Genomic DNA, 17,434 nt, shown 5'->3' on the forward strand with positions numbered 1-17,434 from the left:
GATAAATGATGATAAAACTCAACATTCATCCATTTTGATCCTTTTAAAACAGGACAGAGCAGCTGCAGGATAAGATGTCAGAGACTCAAACAGATAAAAGTCATTATTATTCTGTTTTCATTCCTGTTTTTACTCCTGTGATCTGAGGAAACCAGGTAGAGCTTAAATATCACCATATGTTCAACATGTAAACAGCAGACAGGATTTTCCTCATGGTTTCAGAGGGTTTGAGTTGAAAAAACAATGAATGAAAAATGCAGTTTGATGTTATAATAAATGGTGGTAAATCACTTAGTGAAGGTTAAATATAACAGAATTTTCATATAGAAGTGACACAAAAATAATCCTGTCTTTAATCCTCTGGTATTCAGATGAACAGATTATAAACGTCACACTTCATGTTCTTATTTTATTCATTTTGTTTATTATTGTTAATTTTCTTGATCATTTTACCTCATTTTGTTTATTCTTTTTAACATTTAACATTTGACCGAGCACAAACAATAATAAAAAAACATGAACCCATGTTGGTGTTAAGCACTGACAGATGACAGGACGAACATAGAATTGTATTCATGAATACACAGTGATTTAAAAATTGGTCCCAGTGAGCAGGGACAGTTATAGAGGAATTTAACATTGAACAACCCTTTATCTAAAATGATATAAAAACACAGAATTTTTTGACACAAAAGGTGAAGATCCCCAAACTTCAGACAAACATTATAGTTGTTTCATCCACTGGTACAGTTCAGAGTATACGCTGGTATGTGGTGTCACTGCGTAGACCCTCCTCTAAGTCCCCCTGATGCTCCATTCAGTAGAAGACAAACAACCGTATTTTCCAGACTATAGAGCGCACCTGACTATAAGCCACACCCATCAAATTTCAAAAGAAAAAAATATTTGTACATATATAGGCCACGCCTGAATATAAGCTGCAGGTGTCCACGTTGTAACATGAGATATTTACACAGACAGATGATTAAAACATTTAACTGCTTTTTTCCAAACAGTGTCTGTAACTGTCAGTCAAACGTCAGGAACAGGCTGGTTCACAAACCCAGAACAGTCACTGATCTGTCTCTTCCTCTTCTTCTGCTCATTAAACCACTGCAGTCGTCTTCTTCAGGTGAACATCCTCAAAGGCTCCGTCACACTCCTTCTACGTCTCTTCCGTTGTCTTTGTGCTGCAGCTCTATTTCCTTCTTTTCAGACACATCCATTGGTTTGAACTTCAAAGCTCCATCATATGCATTTCTTGGTGTTTTCCATGATGAGGGTTTGTGTAAAATGATTGTTCTAAGTTCAGATTTAAACTTCTCCTCTTCATCACCTCTTCCATCGGTCTGTCTTTCTTTTGTGCTTCCTGCCAGAGCGCCCCCTGGAGGCTGTTAGCCCGTATAGCTCTATACTAGAGCTGCATTGTTGGATAAGCCACAGGGTTCAAAAGTAGAGGCTTATAGTCCAGAAAGTACAGTATATTAAAATATAAAGTATATATTAAAACTATATTAAAACAGCCACACTTCCATCAGTCTGCCCCAGGGCAGCTGTGTCTAAAAACGTAGTTTACCACCACCAGAGTGAGAACGTGAGAGTGAATGAATAATGGATCCATTGGACGCACTCCGAGTATGCATTCATAGAAAAGTGCTACATAAATGTAATTATTATGACATCGAAGTACTGGAGACAAAAGCAGGTGTATTAATCTGATTTGTCATAATCTGTGATCTGATCCAACAGATCAGAATATACTGTTGACATGATCAATAATAGTGTGGATGGAAATGGGCTCACTGTTATCGATCCCATCGGAGTTTGGTGGAGAACGGAGGGTTCGTTCAGTTCAGGTGAGGCTGTACGTCCTCCAGACGTCGCAGAGATAATGAGGAATCTGGAGACACCAACCTAAACCCGGCGTACAGAGGTTCGGTGACTGTGGTGCTGTAGGTGCAGAGGTGGGACAAATCTCCAAAATCCACTGAATAGAAGGACACGATGCCGGCAGGACAGTCCACATACACCCCCACCGCCTCAGAGAAACAAAGGTGGTGTGGCCTGGTAGACCGGGTGAGTGTCTCTCTGAAACCATGACTAGAGCCAGAGATACCATGTGAAGAACAGTTCAGACACCAGGAATGATCATTAGCTCCGAACACACAGTCACTGGTGTGTCCTTTCCTTCTGATTCCTTTGGAGGACACTGCGATATGAAACTCCATTTTTTTGAAGGGCCATTCAACCTCCCAGTAACAGCGACCAGTCAGAGCAGTGGAACTCAGCACCTGTGGCCAACAGTCGAACCTGTCTGGGTGGTCTGGATATGGCTGATCCTTGCGTACATATGTGACCGTCGTGTTGTCATTGGATAGTTTGAGCTCTCTGTTGGCCGTGTTTATGTCCAGGGTGAGTTCACAGAAATCTGATGGAAAGAAAACAGTTCATCAGTGAAAGTGCACAGTCTGCACCATGCTGTGGTAATGTCAATGTTTTTCATACAGTTTGGTTTTAACTTTTTTTTTTTTTTTACATGTCTTTGTATTTCATCAACTTGAACCATAAACAAAAATACCAAATACTCAATAACTGTCATACTTTAACCTGTTTAAAATTTTAAAAGTTCAGAACGAACTGGATGAAAACATTGTGACATTACTGCAGCGCTGCACAGACTCCATGTGTTCAGTGATTAGGGTGGGCCTCTGTGGGAGGGTTAACACAGATGAAGTTACACCGTCACAGTTCACATACATTAACTCCACACTTACACTTCTTCAGACCAGGTCTTAGTCTGTGTGGTCCACCATGGTCCAACCTGGAAGGACAAATGGTGACAATGAGTGTCTGTTCATCCATGAAACCCAGACCCTGAGTTTAGGAGAAACAGAAGTGAGTGACCCACCTCAGTTTCCATGTGGACACAGTATTCTACTTTAAAATACTGGGTTTCAGGTTAGGGTCAGGGTTCAGGGACGTCTGATTATGTTTGTTAAATTCTTATATGAGGTTTACATGAACAAACAGAGGATACTTTAAAATTCCACCTTGTTCCATTTATATTTTTCAGCTGAGTACAACAGTGCAACCAATCCGTGCGTTTCAGGCCCGGACTGGCTAATCGGGAGGACCGGGACAATTCCCGGTGGGCCGGTATAATATTTGGGCCGCGAGGGCCGGAGTTCACTTTAAATATGTATTTAATATTTTATTTATTTATTTATTTTTTGGGGGCCGGTGTTCAGTCATAGCACTGAGTTGACCACGTAATCTGCAGCTGCTGTTCCTGGGCCCCACCCCCTCTACTAGTAAACTGTTTGTTTTCTTCCTGTTTTTTTTTTGCGGACACACCGTGACCTGGCGTAACATGTCCTTGCATACGGTTAGTAGCTCTGTACTGTAGCTGTGGAGCTTTTACGATCTGTGCTCTGTAGGCTATGTCGATGCTCAGCTGTGTTTGTTGTTTGAAACATGGATAATAGAAAGAGCAAGGGTGGTGTGGAGAAGACAAGAATTAAAAAGAGGAAAGCTCTGGAAGCAAACGCAGCCAAATGTGACAAAATCTGCAACTTTTTCACAAAAACGACCTCCCGGTTGGAAACAACTAATGAGGACGATGAACCGGGTAAAGCACCTTTCAAGTTAGTTAATTATCGAGTCAGTGAATTATGTGGCATTGTGACGTGGAACATAATATTATGTCATTTAAATAATAGTCTGATGCGACGCCACGTAGGTGGGAAACTTTGTCTTGTAGCTTCTCAGATTCAGAAAGCAGATCCAGCAGCAGACAGCAGCCATGAGCCCACAAGTCCAGAGTGGGCAGGTAGGACTGCTCAGAGAGGGAAGAGGATTAGAAGAAATAGACTCCAATGAAGAGTATGGTGTAGGCCTGTTCAGTATGAAAGGGGCTCTGAGATGCTCCAGGATTCAGCACTACATGAATGAAACTGACACCAAGGCTTTGAAAATAGAAGATTTGTGCTGAGAATTGGGACCATTTTTAAACTGTGCTTTAGTGTCAGAAGCAGAGCCAGGAGCCAGTAGTGATGAGGGGATTGTTCCTGTCAGGATGGAAGGAAAAGGTGAGCTGTTGGAACAGACTGTGTCAACAAGCATTAGTTCCAGTAAAACCACTTTCTAGACCCAAACAATAATACTGGCCTATTTTATTTTTTATTATTAAAAGTGAGACATTAAATACACAAAGCCCACAACTGAAAGGCAATAGCATAAAGTAATATTAAATAAACCTGCATATTTAGCCAGTGTAAAGATCTGAATTGGTTCAGTAAGTCCAAATGTCTGTAGATATTATTTTTTATTGTGATCCAGGTGCAGGCGAGTCTAGAGAAACTGGAGGAAGTGTGAAAGGGAGAGCAGAGTCTACTGATGACAGAGGAGCAGCTCAGCAGCACAACCCTGAACCACTAGTCACAAATGACACAGATGAAGAGGAGTCTGTTGTTAGCTTTGATTGCTTTGCTCACCCTCAGTCACAGGATACACATATTTTTTTCTTATCATCCTCATCAAACCCCTAATATCACTGTACCAAAAGTTTTCAATAGCAACGATGGAACAAACCGCAAGTAAGTTGTGATGGAAATCTTTTGTTGCAGAGGATACAAAAATAATACTTATTAGAAAGTGCAGCAAGCTTTATTTTTTTATTTTTAAATTTTTTTAAAATATTTTTATACTTTCATTTCATTTCAAACATTTTAAAGGTTTGAAAAATGTTAGCACTTATAAGAACAAAAATATAGATTCTGTTATTGTTGTGTTGTGAGGAATAATAATGTTGGAGATGTCGATGTGCACTCACTGTTGAAATAAATCCACATTGTGAAGCAACCTTTACTTGCGCTGAATTGGAAATATTTTAGAAAATACACTGAATTAGAAGGCTTTGCAGAACAGTGTGTAGACCTAACATGTAAGGTTAGAATTGCATGATTTTAATAATAATCAGTCGTGATCTAAAGTGGGCCGGTCTGAGGTATGAAACTCCAGGGCTGAAAATGAGTCTCAGTCCAGCCCTGGTGCGTTTCCATGACAACTGTTCTTCCTGGTTTAATCTGATTAAAGGTTCGATCCTATTTCAGATGTCCATGTAAACACCTTATTCCAGTTGAAAAAGAATAGCTCGGATTAAATTTAAACCAGATTAAAGTCAGTGGTTTAATCCTCTTTTAATTGTGGTCTAATGGTCATGCTCAGTGTCTTGTCCTGTGGCGATGACGCACACATTCTGCGCTGGTGGAAGAATCTGCACTGCAGTCTAGTCTTCCCAAAGCGTTCCAGTGGGATATTCTGATGGGATCTACCAGCCTGGAAAACCCTGAAGGAACAGTTCATCACCTGTTTTTTAATTAATTCATTTGTCATGTACTTATGAGTTCGATAAGTGGGCGAATCAGTTTGCACCGCAGTGCACCGACTGACTTGTTCTCGCAGCCCTTCTGTTAGCTTAGCCTAGTTTAGCATAATCTCTTCATTCCCATGGTCAGACGTAGGTGAACTTTTATAGGTGATCCGTACTATTTTAGGAGTGATTTGGGTCAGTTCAGTTCTCCTAATCATTCCTTCAGTCCGCTGGGGTCAATATGATCACAAACTGAGGCTCAGCTCATGGTCATGTGACTTACTGCAGGAAGAAAATCTTGGGAAATAAAAACTAATGCAAAGCTAAAACACTAAAGCAAAGCTAATTTAACGCATGCATCCCTTCCATCAAAAAGATTTTCCAACTTCTGTCAACACAACAGTCCACAGATTGTATGAGTGCAGTAAGTCGCAGATCTAAAGAAATATTTAGAGAGAATCGGATTTCAGAAAATCACTGACAAAAGACGACAAATCACCTTTAAAAAACTGGATATGTGTGACCATGGAAATGCAGTGACTATGCTAGGCTAAGCTAACAGAAGGGCTAAGCTAAGCTAACAGAAGGGCTAAGCTAAGCTAATAGAAGGGCTAAGCTAAGCTAACAGAAGGGCTGCGAGAACAAGGCAACGTGAACACTGCAGCACAAACCCTTCTGCTCACTGATCTACCTCATTATTACCTCATGTAAACCTTTATTCGGGTTTAACATTTCCATGGAAACAGAAGAGAAAATACTTTAGTTCCGAATTAATTTCTTCTGGAAAAATAAATTGGATTTAAAAAACATCATGTAACCGTACCCAATATCAAACACTCAATGACTGTCAAATGTACAACACATCATGTAAGTACTGCTGCATGTCTTGTTTTTACACACACATGTACATTTTTAAAAAATATATTTTATATTATATATTTATTAGGAAATTCTATTTTCCAGTATTTATACACAGGAAAAATGTTCAGTGCTTTTTTTCTTTCTTTCCACTGTGTGCATTCAGTGTTGTTGTACCTAGTATACAATGACAAACATTCAGATTCTAAAAACAGCTGAGTTCATGTAAACAGACTTCATGTGATCTTCAGTTAGTAACAGAATATAATGACACCACCAGAGTGGTAGTTCCATTCATTTTCTCCTACAAGACTAAACACTAGGGGCCTGATTTACTGAAGGTCTGTGTGTGTAAAAACATGTGTAAACTTGACTGTGTACGTAAAAACATGTTGAAGTTCATCTACTGACAGGACACACAGAGGGTTGGGTCTCTGAAATGAGCAGAATGACTCGTCCAACCCATTTAGTGTTTGCCCTGATGAATATGAAATATGGGTGTTTCTGCCAGAACGCACAAAATTATTGGGAGGAGTAGATGCAAGTATTTATTTATTTAACTGGTTGCAGTGGCAGATTGTGCGTCTATATTTATCTGGTCTTAAAGGCAGGTTTGAATTGGAACAGCTTCACCATAAACTGGCTGCAGTTGTGGCGAGGAGGCGGAGCTTAGGCCCAACCAAAGGCAACGCACAAAACCATTCTGTTCTGATCACATCAACATTTACGGAATGACTTAAAAACAAATAATACAGATGTATGTCCTACCCACAATACCATTGGAGGACTTCTAGATGTTCTAGTGGCCGATCTGGGTCCAGTCACAGTCATCAGTACCTTCTCTGACTAAACTCCGCCTACAGTTCATTTACGTCTGGTTCATTCCAGTCACTGTTCCATTAGTGCTGGTGTATCCCACAGCAGTTTATACAGCCGACTGTCTCCATGACGACAACCAGTAGCACACGCTAAACCCTCATTTAAATAGGGTGGTCTCCAAGACTTTGACCTGCGGTCATTTGTACAGGTAATTGGAGCTGATCACCCACGACACGCAAATCAATAGCATGTGAATTTTTTAGCACAAGCAAGCCCATTTGGGCCTGTTATTTAGGATCTTAGTCAGTCAGAGCATCTGTGTAATTGAGAATAATTTGTTGAACAGTTTGTGATCTGGTTCACACCTGGACAATGGATATTTGAGCAGACATCTACCATGAAGAGGAAACATGAGAGCATCCACACCTGAGAGTGTTCAGTGTCCACTGTGGATCCTCCAGCCCAGCAGAAAGGACCTCCAATCCTGGGCCTCCTGGATGGTTGTAGCTCAGATCAAGCTCTCTCAAATAAGAAGGATTGGACTTCAAAGCCAAGGCCAGAGAAGCACAGCCTTCCTCTGAGACCTGACATCCCCCCAGTTTGGAAATGAAAGTATATTAGGGCCAGAAATAAGTTAATTAGGTTGGAAAGAAAAGCCTGCTCATGTTGTAAATTAACCAGAAGTCATGACTGACCTGAGAGTTTCCAGTTTACACCATGGACTCTGAAGTCCAGTACTAAGACTCTTCACTCCTGAATCCTGGAGGTCATTGTTGCTCAGATCCAGATGTCTCAGACTAGAAGTCTGGGAGCTGAGAACTGGAGACAGAACCTCACAGCTCGACTCTGAAAGCTGACAGCCAGACAACCTAAAAAATAAAGCATGGTGTGATTTAAAACGACTGATGTGTCTGATGTAGTGATACACTGAATTAGGTAAAAAAACTATCTGCATTTTTTGACTCAACGTCTAAATGGGTCATATCTGAGGACCATGAAAAGATGACAAACTGTATTTACACCAGTTAGTGACATGCATTGATAGGATTAGTGAATCTACTGGTATTAAACAGTTTAGATCAGTAGATGGATTTTGTTGAAAGTGACTGTTTTGGTCTTTGAGGGTTAATGAAAGTACATGTAAACTGAGAGATGAAGTAAAAGGGATGTGAAATGAGATTGTCCTTCAACCCATTCATCCATTTACTACATCACCTGGTCCATTTCAGGGCTGCAAGTCCGGAGCAACAGAGCACAGATTAGAGTTGCTGCAATTAGTTGATGTAATCGGCCATGAAAATTTTTTAAGTCAACACATCATTTTACTATTGACCACCTATATATGTATAGACAGATAGATAGATAGATAGATAGATAGATAGATAGATAGATAGATAGATAGATAGATAGATAGATAGATAGATAGATAGATAGAGAGAGAGAGAGAGAGAGAGAGACCCTTGACTTATAAGCGTCTTAAGTTTCATTCCCCCCGTTCTTACGGTTCAGACCTGAGAGTTTCCAGGCTACAGTTTGGACTCTCCAATCCAGCAGATAGCATCTTCACTCCTGAATCCTCCAGGTGATTGTTACTCAAGTCTAGATGTTTCACACTAGAGGACTGGGAGCTGAGAACTGAGGACAGAGCTTCACAGCTTCTCTCTGACAGCCTACAGACACTCAACCTGACAATGGAAAGACTATTAAATTTCAGAAAATATTTTCCAAAGATAACTGCTAAAAACACTAGATGAAAAGATAATCCATCCACCTACAGAGCTTTGTTGGAGGCTTTTACCACCGGCATTAGCCTAAGGAGAGCCTTCTCTGTAGCACTGTATTTCTTCAGGTCAAAAACATCCAGGTCTTTATCTGATGACAGTAAGATGAAGACCAGAGCTGACCACTGAGCAAAGGACAGTTCTTCTGAGGCGAGACGTCCTGTTCTCAGGTACTTGCTGATCTCATCCACCAGAGATCGATCATTCAGTTCATTCAGGCAGTGGAACAGGTTGACGCTTCGCTCTGGAGACCCTTCATTCTCAATCTTCTTCTTGATGTACTTTATTATTTCCTGTCTGGTCTCCAAACAACTTCCTTTCTGTATCAGCAGACCTTGGAGGAGACTGTGATTGGTTGGCACTGATAAACCCAGGAGGAATCGGAGGAACAGGTCCAGGTGTCCATTTGGACTCTGTAAGGCCTGGTCCACAGCGGTCTGGTGGAGATCATGCAGCTTTTGTTTTCCTCCAAATAGTGCAGGCCACCAAGTTTGTCTTGACAGAAGATTGACTCCAGTGTTAATGAAAGTCTGATGGACATGAAGAGCAGCCAGAAACTCCTGGACACTCAGATGGATGAAGCAGAACCTCTTGTCCTGGTACAGTCCGCTCTCCTCTTTGAAGACCTCTGTGAACACTCCTGAGTACACTGAGGCTGAGCTGATATTGATGCCACACTCTGTCAGGTCGGATTCATAGAAGATCAGGTTTCCTGTCTGCAGCTGCTCAAAGGCCAGTTTTCCCAGAGACTCAATCATCTTCCTGGTCTCTGGACTCCAGGGTGAATCTCTCTCAGATCTTCCATTATACTTGATTTTCTTCAGTTTGGCCTGAACCACCAGGAAGTGGATGTACATCTCAGTCAGGGTCTTGGGCAGTTGTCTTCTGTCTGTGGTCTTCAACATGTCCTCCAGAACTGTAGCAGTGATCCAGCAGAAGACTGGGATGTGACACATGATGTGGAGGGTTTGTGACGTCTTGATGTAGGAGATGATTGTGTTGGTCTGCTCTTCATCTGTGAACCTCTTCCTGAAGTACTCCTCCTTCTGTGGGTCAGTGAACCCTCTGACCTCTGTCACCATGTCAACACACTCAGCAGGGATCTGATTGGCTGCTGCGGGTTGTGTGGTTATCCAGAGGCGAGCAGAGGGAAGCAGGTTCCCCCTGATGAGGTTCATCAGCAGCACATCCACTGAGCTGGACTCTGTCACATCAGTCAGGATCTGAGTGTTGTTGAAGTCCAGAGGAGGTTGACACTCATCCAGACCATCTAAGATGAACACCACCTGGAAGTCTTCAAAGATCCAGATTCCTGCTTCTTTGGTTTCCGTGAAGAAGTGATGAATGAGTTCCACCAAGGTGAAATTCTGTTTAACTACATTCAGCTGTTTGAAAGTGAACAGAAATGTGAAGTGGATGTCCTGGTTGGCTTTGTCTTCAGCCCAGTCCAGATTGAACTTCTGTGTTACGACTGTTTTCCCGATGCCGGCCACGCCCTTTGTGAGCACTGGTCTGATTGGTTCACCTTTGTCATTTGTGCTTTTAAAGATGTCATTACATGTGATAGTTTCTGGGCTGTATGGCCTACTGAAGGTTCTTTCAATCTGTCGGACCTCATGCTCCACGTTGACCTCTCTGGTCTCTTTCGTTGTGATGAAGATCTCAGTGTAAATCTCATCAAAAGGTTTTCCATCTCCTGTTTTTGTGATTTTCTCGACTAAAGTCTCATATTTTTTCTTCAGCTTCAATTTCAGTTTTTGGCAACATTGGGCGAGAATGTCTGAAGAAAAGAGATATAAATGAGAAGATGTTAGTGTCCCTGTCCGTCAGTAAAACATCCATTCATTAGTATAAAAACAAATGTAAAAGGCAGTTGAAAACAGTAGAAGATGATTGATGACCACATGATGGTAAAGAAAATGAGATTGCTTAGACCAGGCTGTCTTCCTTCTTCAGTTTTATGGACAGAGGTGGACTCTAGTTTGTTAAGCAGCTCCAGTACATTGTGTGTGTTCTGACGTCTTTGCACTAGAACCTGTATAGACACTTTCACCAGTTTGTACCGCAGTGGTTCCTCTTTGGGATCAGACAACAAGGCCAGCCTTCACTCCCACTTACACCAATGAGCCTTATGCCGCGTTTCCACTACGTGGTACCGGCTCGACTCAACTTGACTCAGCCTTTTTGCGTTTCCATTACGAAAAAGGACCTGGAATCTGGTACCCAGTACTAGTTTTTTGGTATCACCTTCGCCAAGGTTCCCAGACTGGGGAACAGATACTAAAAGGTGACGCTGTGTAAACACTGCAGACCACTGATAGGTCAGAGAGTTGTCTGTGTGACCCACCGTTTTACAAAGAACAGATGTGGAAGGAAATTTACCATAAATGTAGCGGTAGGTTAATCCACATGATGACAGCCTGTAAAACTACACCATGGTCGGAGGAGATTTAGTCTTTGGTGGCCAATGTAAAAATTCAGCATGAACTTGACGAGACAACACGCAACGAACAAGTTTATCAGCAACTCTCTGAGCAGACGACACAGAAGTAACGCGCTGCATCGCTATAACGTCCAGGTACTCTAAAGTTGTAGTATCCTGTAATGGAAATGGTCTCCAGGATTAGGACCTGGTACCTGAGTCGAGTCGAGCCTAGTCGAGTTGAGCTGGTTCCATGTAGTGGAAAAGCGGCATTAGACATCCATGACCCTGTCGTCTGGTCACCGGTTATTCTTCCTCAGACCACTTTTGGGAGGTTCCAACCACTGCAAACCAGAAGCATCCAACAAATCTTGGACTCTGTCATCGAGAGACCACAATTTGGTGCTTGTCAAAGTCACTCAGATCTTTACACTGCTCATTTTACTGCTTGCAAGATGCTAACTTCACTAAATATTCACTTCTTACCAAGCTTATCCCACCAACTGAAAGGTCAACATTATCACCACTCATCTGTCAGTGACTGGTGCCAGTTACAAGAGCTTCATTCTGTATGTGCTTCTGAACATACTAGAACAATTTTACAACACTTTTCTTATCACCAGATATCCTTTCAAGAATCCTATTACACATTAAATTCCCAAATTTGAACTGTGCCTGTTCATGAAATACTGACATTAACACAGTCCTGAAGTGTAATGTGCTTTATGATACTGTGGTATGTGAGGTCTTACCTTGTCATGCAACTGTGATGACTTACCTTCAGGTTCTGAGGTGATTTCCGATAATTTCTTTAAAGGTTCATTCATGTTCATCTTCATCAAAACCTTTATGGTGACTTTAATAGTGTTTATGCTGTAGGTCTTCACCATCTGATCCACTGTGTTCATCCTGTTGGTATCGTCCAGGCGACATGCTCGGATTGCTGGAAAACCTTCAAGTAAGCCCTGGTTCTTCAGGTACCAATTGAACTTTTTAAAGTCCTCAACTTCCAAATTCCCCAAAATTTCCAACAGAATCTCTCTAGGTGACGCCATCACCCTGTCTGTAAACACACCAAAGAACGTTTTCACTGATGGGTTTTTGTCCCTGTATGAAGTATGAAGGGACAAATGTTGTCATTTGGCAATGATGAAGAAAAGGATTATAACAACATTATTAGACTTCTAGCTACTTGTGCTGTACACTAACACTTGGTCATCAGTGCATCATGACCCACAGGGAAGTCAAAAAGTAATACATGACAATGACATGGTTATAATTTGATGAGGTTTTGCCATAAAAATAACTTGATAGGTTTTTTTTTTTTTTTTTTTGATGAAAAGGGGTTGACAGGCTAAAATATAAGGTGTGTCAGAAAAGTAACAGAACTTGGTGTGCTATTTATTTTATTTTGCCTTTATTTAACCAGGAAAACCTCACTGAGATTAAAAATCTCGTTTCCAAGAGTGTCCTGGCCAAGAGGGGCAGCAGTACATTAAATAGTTACAGACACAGACTTTCATATATAAAACGAAAACAAGTTTTCAATACATAAAAACACAGTCAAGTCAAACCTTCCAAAGTCAACTTTGCAAAAAGTCCCCATAAGATGAAGACAAAGTGCGTCAGGCAAAACATCTGCAGCAAGATGTCTCCCTCTCTAAGTTGTACATCGTCTTAAAAGTGTCCAACGAAACCAGATCCTTAAGTTTCAGGTCTTTTTGTAGTTCATTCCAGGTGAATGGGGCCACAAACCTGAAGGCCTTTATTCCCTGTTCAGTTCCAACTTCAGGAACAGACAAAAAGAAAAGATCCTGAGAACAAAGACTATAAGTATTAGAAGCTATGAGAGTTGTGAATTCAACCCACAGACCAAGCACCAGAGCCTTCAATGGAGGAGTTCCAAGTTGCCAAGGTTGAAGAAAGTAAAACAGTTGAAGTCCGAAGTTAAAGCCATGCTGATGGCGTTCTTCAATGTGAGAAGCATCATCCACATGGAGTTTTAGCGTCAGACGATCAATGAGCACATCTACAAAGAGATACTACAGCATCTGCTTCATTCAGTGCATGAGTAGAGATCAGAGTTATGGCAGAACAACTCATGGCTGCGTCACCACCCAAGTTTACAACTCCTTGACCATCCAGTAGTTCCTGGACGAGAAGAACGTCACCATACTGAAGTAACCTCTATACGTACTTGACCTGTGATTTTTTTCGACTTTTACAGAGTCAAGGGAACTCGTTTTCTGGATGTGGAAGCTATCAAGAGGGCTAAGACAATGAAGACTTTCCCAGGATTCTCCACAATCCAGGAAAAGTCCTTCCAGGAGTACATGGATACGTGGCGGAGAAGGATGGAAGGTACAATAAAGTCAAGGGGGATTATTTAGAAGGAGAACACTTGTACATTGGGGCTGAAATAATTTTTCTTGTGGCCTCAGTCCTGTTTCTTTTCTGACACACCTCATAATAACGACAGGTTTGCATCAAAATTAAGAAACATGAAACCGAACATGAACCCTGGTCTCCTGTGATCCCCTGGTCCATGGTGTCCATTTCCAACAATGGAAGACACTGATCTAATACTGGGTCAGTTGAAAACAGACGCCAAGGACTGACCAAATGGATGACTGATGAACTGGGACTGAGAATCGAACCATCGACCCCTGAAGTCCAAATACTCCTTTCAACAGGATTTACTGATGTGTCATTAACAGTAGTGTCCCACATCTTCGGCTCCACTCGAAATCATGGTCACACATTGGACCTGGTTGTTAAATCTGTTTGTTATGTCTTTAGTGTTCCTTTGCACTGACTCCTTGTGGAAATGTAAAATGTTTTTTACTATTGTCTTTCTACTATTGTTGTTTTCAAGTTTTTAAGTTTGTGGATACTGCTGGAACCTGTAAATTTCCCTATGGGATGAATAAAGTATCTATCTATCTATCTATCTATCTATCTATCTATCTATCTATCTATCTATCTATCTATCTATCTATCTATCTATCTATCTATCTATCTATCTATCTATCTATCTATCAAAAACTGAGATCAGTCTCATCTTGTTTAGTGGTTTAAAGACTGATTTTAGTAAGTGTATATATAATAAACTCCTCCATACAGAGTTTATTTGTATTTATATCTAATATCATCAACTATTTATCCAAGATTTTCAAGTATAACATTATGACTTCTCAGATCTCAGAGGTTTTATTTTTATTGTAAATTTGCTACGATCTGAGAATATCTGAGATTTTGTCCAAGGTTTGCCTCTTTAGTCTCAGTGAATATCCCTGTATTTTCCTCATAAATTTCCAAGTTTAAGCTAAAAAGACTTTTTTCTCTCTCCTCCAATTACTAAATGTAGCTAAACTGATCCTAATACAACGTTATAAACTGTACTTTTCTTGGTTCACACCATGTTAAATGGAAACATTAAAATATCTCAAGAGAAACCATATACTTTGGCCTTTTCTTTAATTGCAGCGCCTGATTTAAAAATACATCTATTGTTTTGTAATTTTAAAAAAAGGAGCCTTGTTTTTTCTTTTTAAAAAACAGTGTATTTTTTTGTGTTTTCATGTTTTGAATCAAACCTAATACCCTCATCACATTTTTCTACATGTTTAATTGTACTTTTTTTTTTTTTTTTTAAGTTTTTGTCCATATTATGGAGTCTGCCCAGCAGAACTTTGAAAAATCCATTAAAGGTGCTGGAGACTTTCATGACCAATTTTTCATCAAATCTGTCAAACCTCAGTCATATCCTCAGTATCATGAATCTGTTAGTCTGTCTGTCATTACTCACCTGAATCTCTTCCTCATGGTGAACAGTTTCTTAGTTCCATCCACCATAAACAAACTGTGTGTTTACAAACAGAGCCGGGAGGGAACTCGGACATCTGAGGAATTTTGTCACGATGTGCATTGTGGGAAACGGAGGTTTGCGCAGCTGTCTGACAGCAGCAGCGGCAGCGCAACCAAATGATATTATACGGATGAAACAAAAACGATGAGGAAACGGCTGAAACACAGAAACGGCTGGAGGAATATGCATAGAGGGAAGGGAGCTCCTGCTGTTTCTGCCTCGTGTCTGTAGCAGCTGCCGCTGTCAGGTGGCTGCACGAACCTCAGTTTCCCACAAGGCACGTTGCGACAAAATTCTGAAGATGCCCGAGTTCCCTCCCAGCTCTGTTTGTAAACACATGGTTTGTTTCTGGTGGATGGTACTAAGAAATTGTTCACCATGAGGAAGAGATTCAAGTGAGTAATCACAGACTGACTTACAGATTCATGATACTGAGGATATGATTGAGGTTTGACAGATTTGATGAAAAATTGGTCACGAAAGTCCCCAGCACCTTTAAGGATGGTGCAACAAGGTGATTCTACCAGATGCAGTCCAGGTTCCCATCCACTAGATGGCTGCACTGGACTATATTTCACACATACAGTCAACGAAGCAGCATTTTCAGCCAGAAATAATACAGAACATTATCACCAGTGTTTCTTCCTGTACCACTGCTGGGAGCTCAAACATCAACGTCAGTAGTTTATAAAACAACTCCCACTGACCCACTGATTTATTAGTTCATGTGCTTTTCTGTGCTTAAGTCATGAACTGTTAAAATAAACCCATCTAATGCATTATACTGGTCAGAATTCAGACTTACACATGACACAGAGCTGATCCAAAGACATGCTTTAATTCTGGAGGTGTGAACCAAGTTGACTTTTAACGTGTTCGGATAAAAGAGGAATTTTTGCTGCGAAAAGTACATTTTGACCCCAGAGTCATCGGGAGTGATAGGGAAGGGGATCAAGTTTAATAGAAAGGATTTATTCCTTAAAAGTTCCTTCAACACCCGAAACTTCAAACACATGAAACTGAGGAGAGGAGCGTTATGAAAGAAGAACAAAGAGAATCTTAAAATGTAAGATAAGAGCGTCATAAAGAGCTAAAGGAGAAGAGAGCGGAGATAAATGGGATGAGGAATTTGAAGTGTTTCAACCCTGTGACTGAAGATAAGAGTTGATGTTCTGAGGGTGTTAATAAGTCTGTGGATCTACAGAGGTTCATTAGTTTGGTAATAATCATGTCCTTAGAAAGAGTCATGCCAACACGCCAGGAAATAAATATTACACAGAGATTCAGAAGAGTTTCATCTGATACATGCCAGATTATTTCAGTTTAAGCCTGCAACTGTGGTACTTTTATTTGTGTCTATTATCTCAAGATATCTTCATTGAAAAAAACAAAAACAAAAAAAACAACAGATCTGCAAATTATTCAAAAATGTACAGCTTGAAATAAAGTTTAGATGCTACCATTATATTTTACCGCAAATGTATCATATTTTACATTTTCTAGAATCAAACCACATGACATTAAACAATGGAGGGAAATGGGAGCCGGTAAAGCAGTTGGAGCCACTCCTGTCTAATCTGTTCCTTTGCAGTCAAAACATCCATCCAAGGCCAAGACACAGGACTGGAAGAACTGATACAGAAGTCTGTGTTTCTTATTTTTCCATACACAAACAGACTTTCAAGGACTCACCACATACAAGCATTTAACCCCCACCCCCCATCTCCATCTGCCTCACAACATTCTTCTTCTCTTCCTGTCCCCCTCCCACAACCGAATCCATTGAAAAAGTTCCATCACGTGACCACATGTACTGTGTTTATATTGTCTTATGTCTTATATTTGTGCTTTGTATTACCTTGTTCTTCACTGCAAATTTCAAAGAAAAGGGTTCTATGGTAGCGCACCAGTTGCAGCGGCCCGATGCCCCTAATCATCGATCGAAATCTCGTTTGATGTACTCTGTGCTGTATGTACACTGCGCTGTCAAATGACAATAAAAAAATCTGTTACATTTGGCTCCACAAAAAGAAAATAGAGGTAGATATTACTATAATAAATGCTAAGTCACACATGTATGTGAAATATTACACTGTATTTTACATTTTTCAGTGTAAATCATTGGATTTACATTTCCTTTTTTAGTATGTGGACAAAATATAACCTTAAAGGTGCTGGAGACTTTCATGACCAATTTTTCATCAAATCTGTCAAACCTCAGTCATATCCTCAGTATCACCAATCTGTTAGTCTGTCTGTCATTACTCACCTGAATCTCTTCCTCATGGTGAACAGTTTCTTAGTTCCATCCACCA

The 17,434-nt window shown here is 40.6% G+C and overlaps 1 protein-coding gene across 1 annotated transcript; it reads right to left on the reverse strand.

The window, feature by feature from the left end:
- Positions 1-1,163: 1,163 nt before the first annotated feature.
- Positions 1,164-17,079, reverse strand: LOC115415098 (NLR family CARD domain-containing protein 3-like). Its single transcript, XM_030128547.1, has 8 exons — positions 16,978-17,079; positions 12,030-12,314; positions 8,824-10,609; positions 8,560-8,733; positions 7,744-7,917; positions 7,475-7,648; positions 2,775-2,821; positions 1,164-2,428 (listed from the first exon to the last, which is right to left on the reverse strand). The coding sequence occupies exons 1-8, from the start codon at positions 17,054-17,056 to the stop codon at positions 1,848-1,850; spliced, it is 3,300 nt and encodes a 1,099-aa protein (XP_029984407.1). The 5' UTR covers positions 17,057-17,079; the 3' UTR covers positions 1,164-1,847.
- Between the last annotated feature and the right edge of the window lie 355 nt (positions 17,080-17,434).

This window comes from Sphaeramia orbicularis, chromosome 24 (assembly GCF_902148855.1).
Source record: "Sphaeramia orbicularis chromosome 24, fSphaOr1.1, whole genome shotgun sequence".
Taxonomy (NCBI): Eukaryota; Metazoa; Chordata; class Actinopteri; order Kurtiformes; family Apogonidae; genus Sphaeramia; species Sphaeramia orbicularis.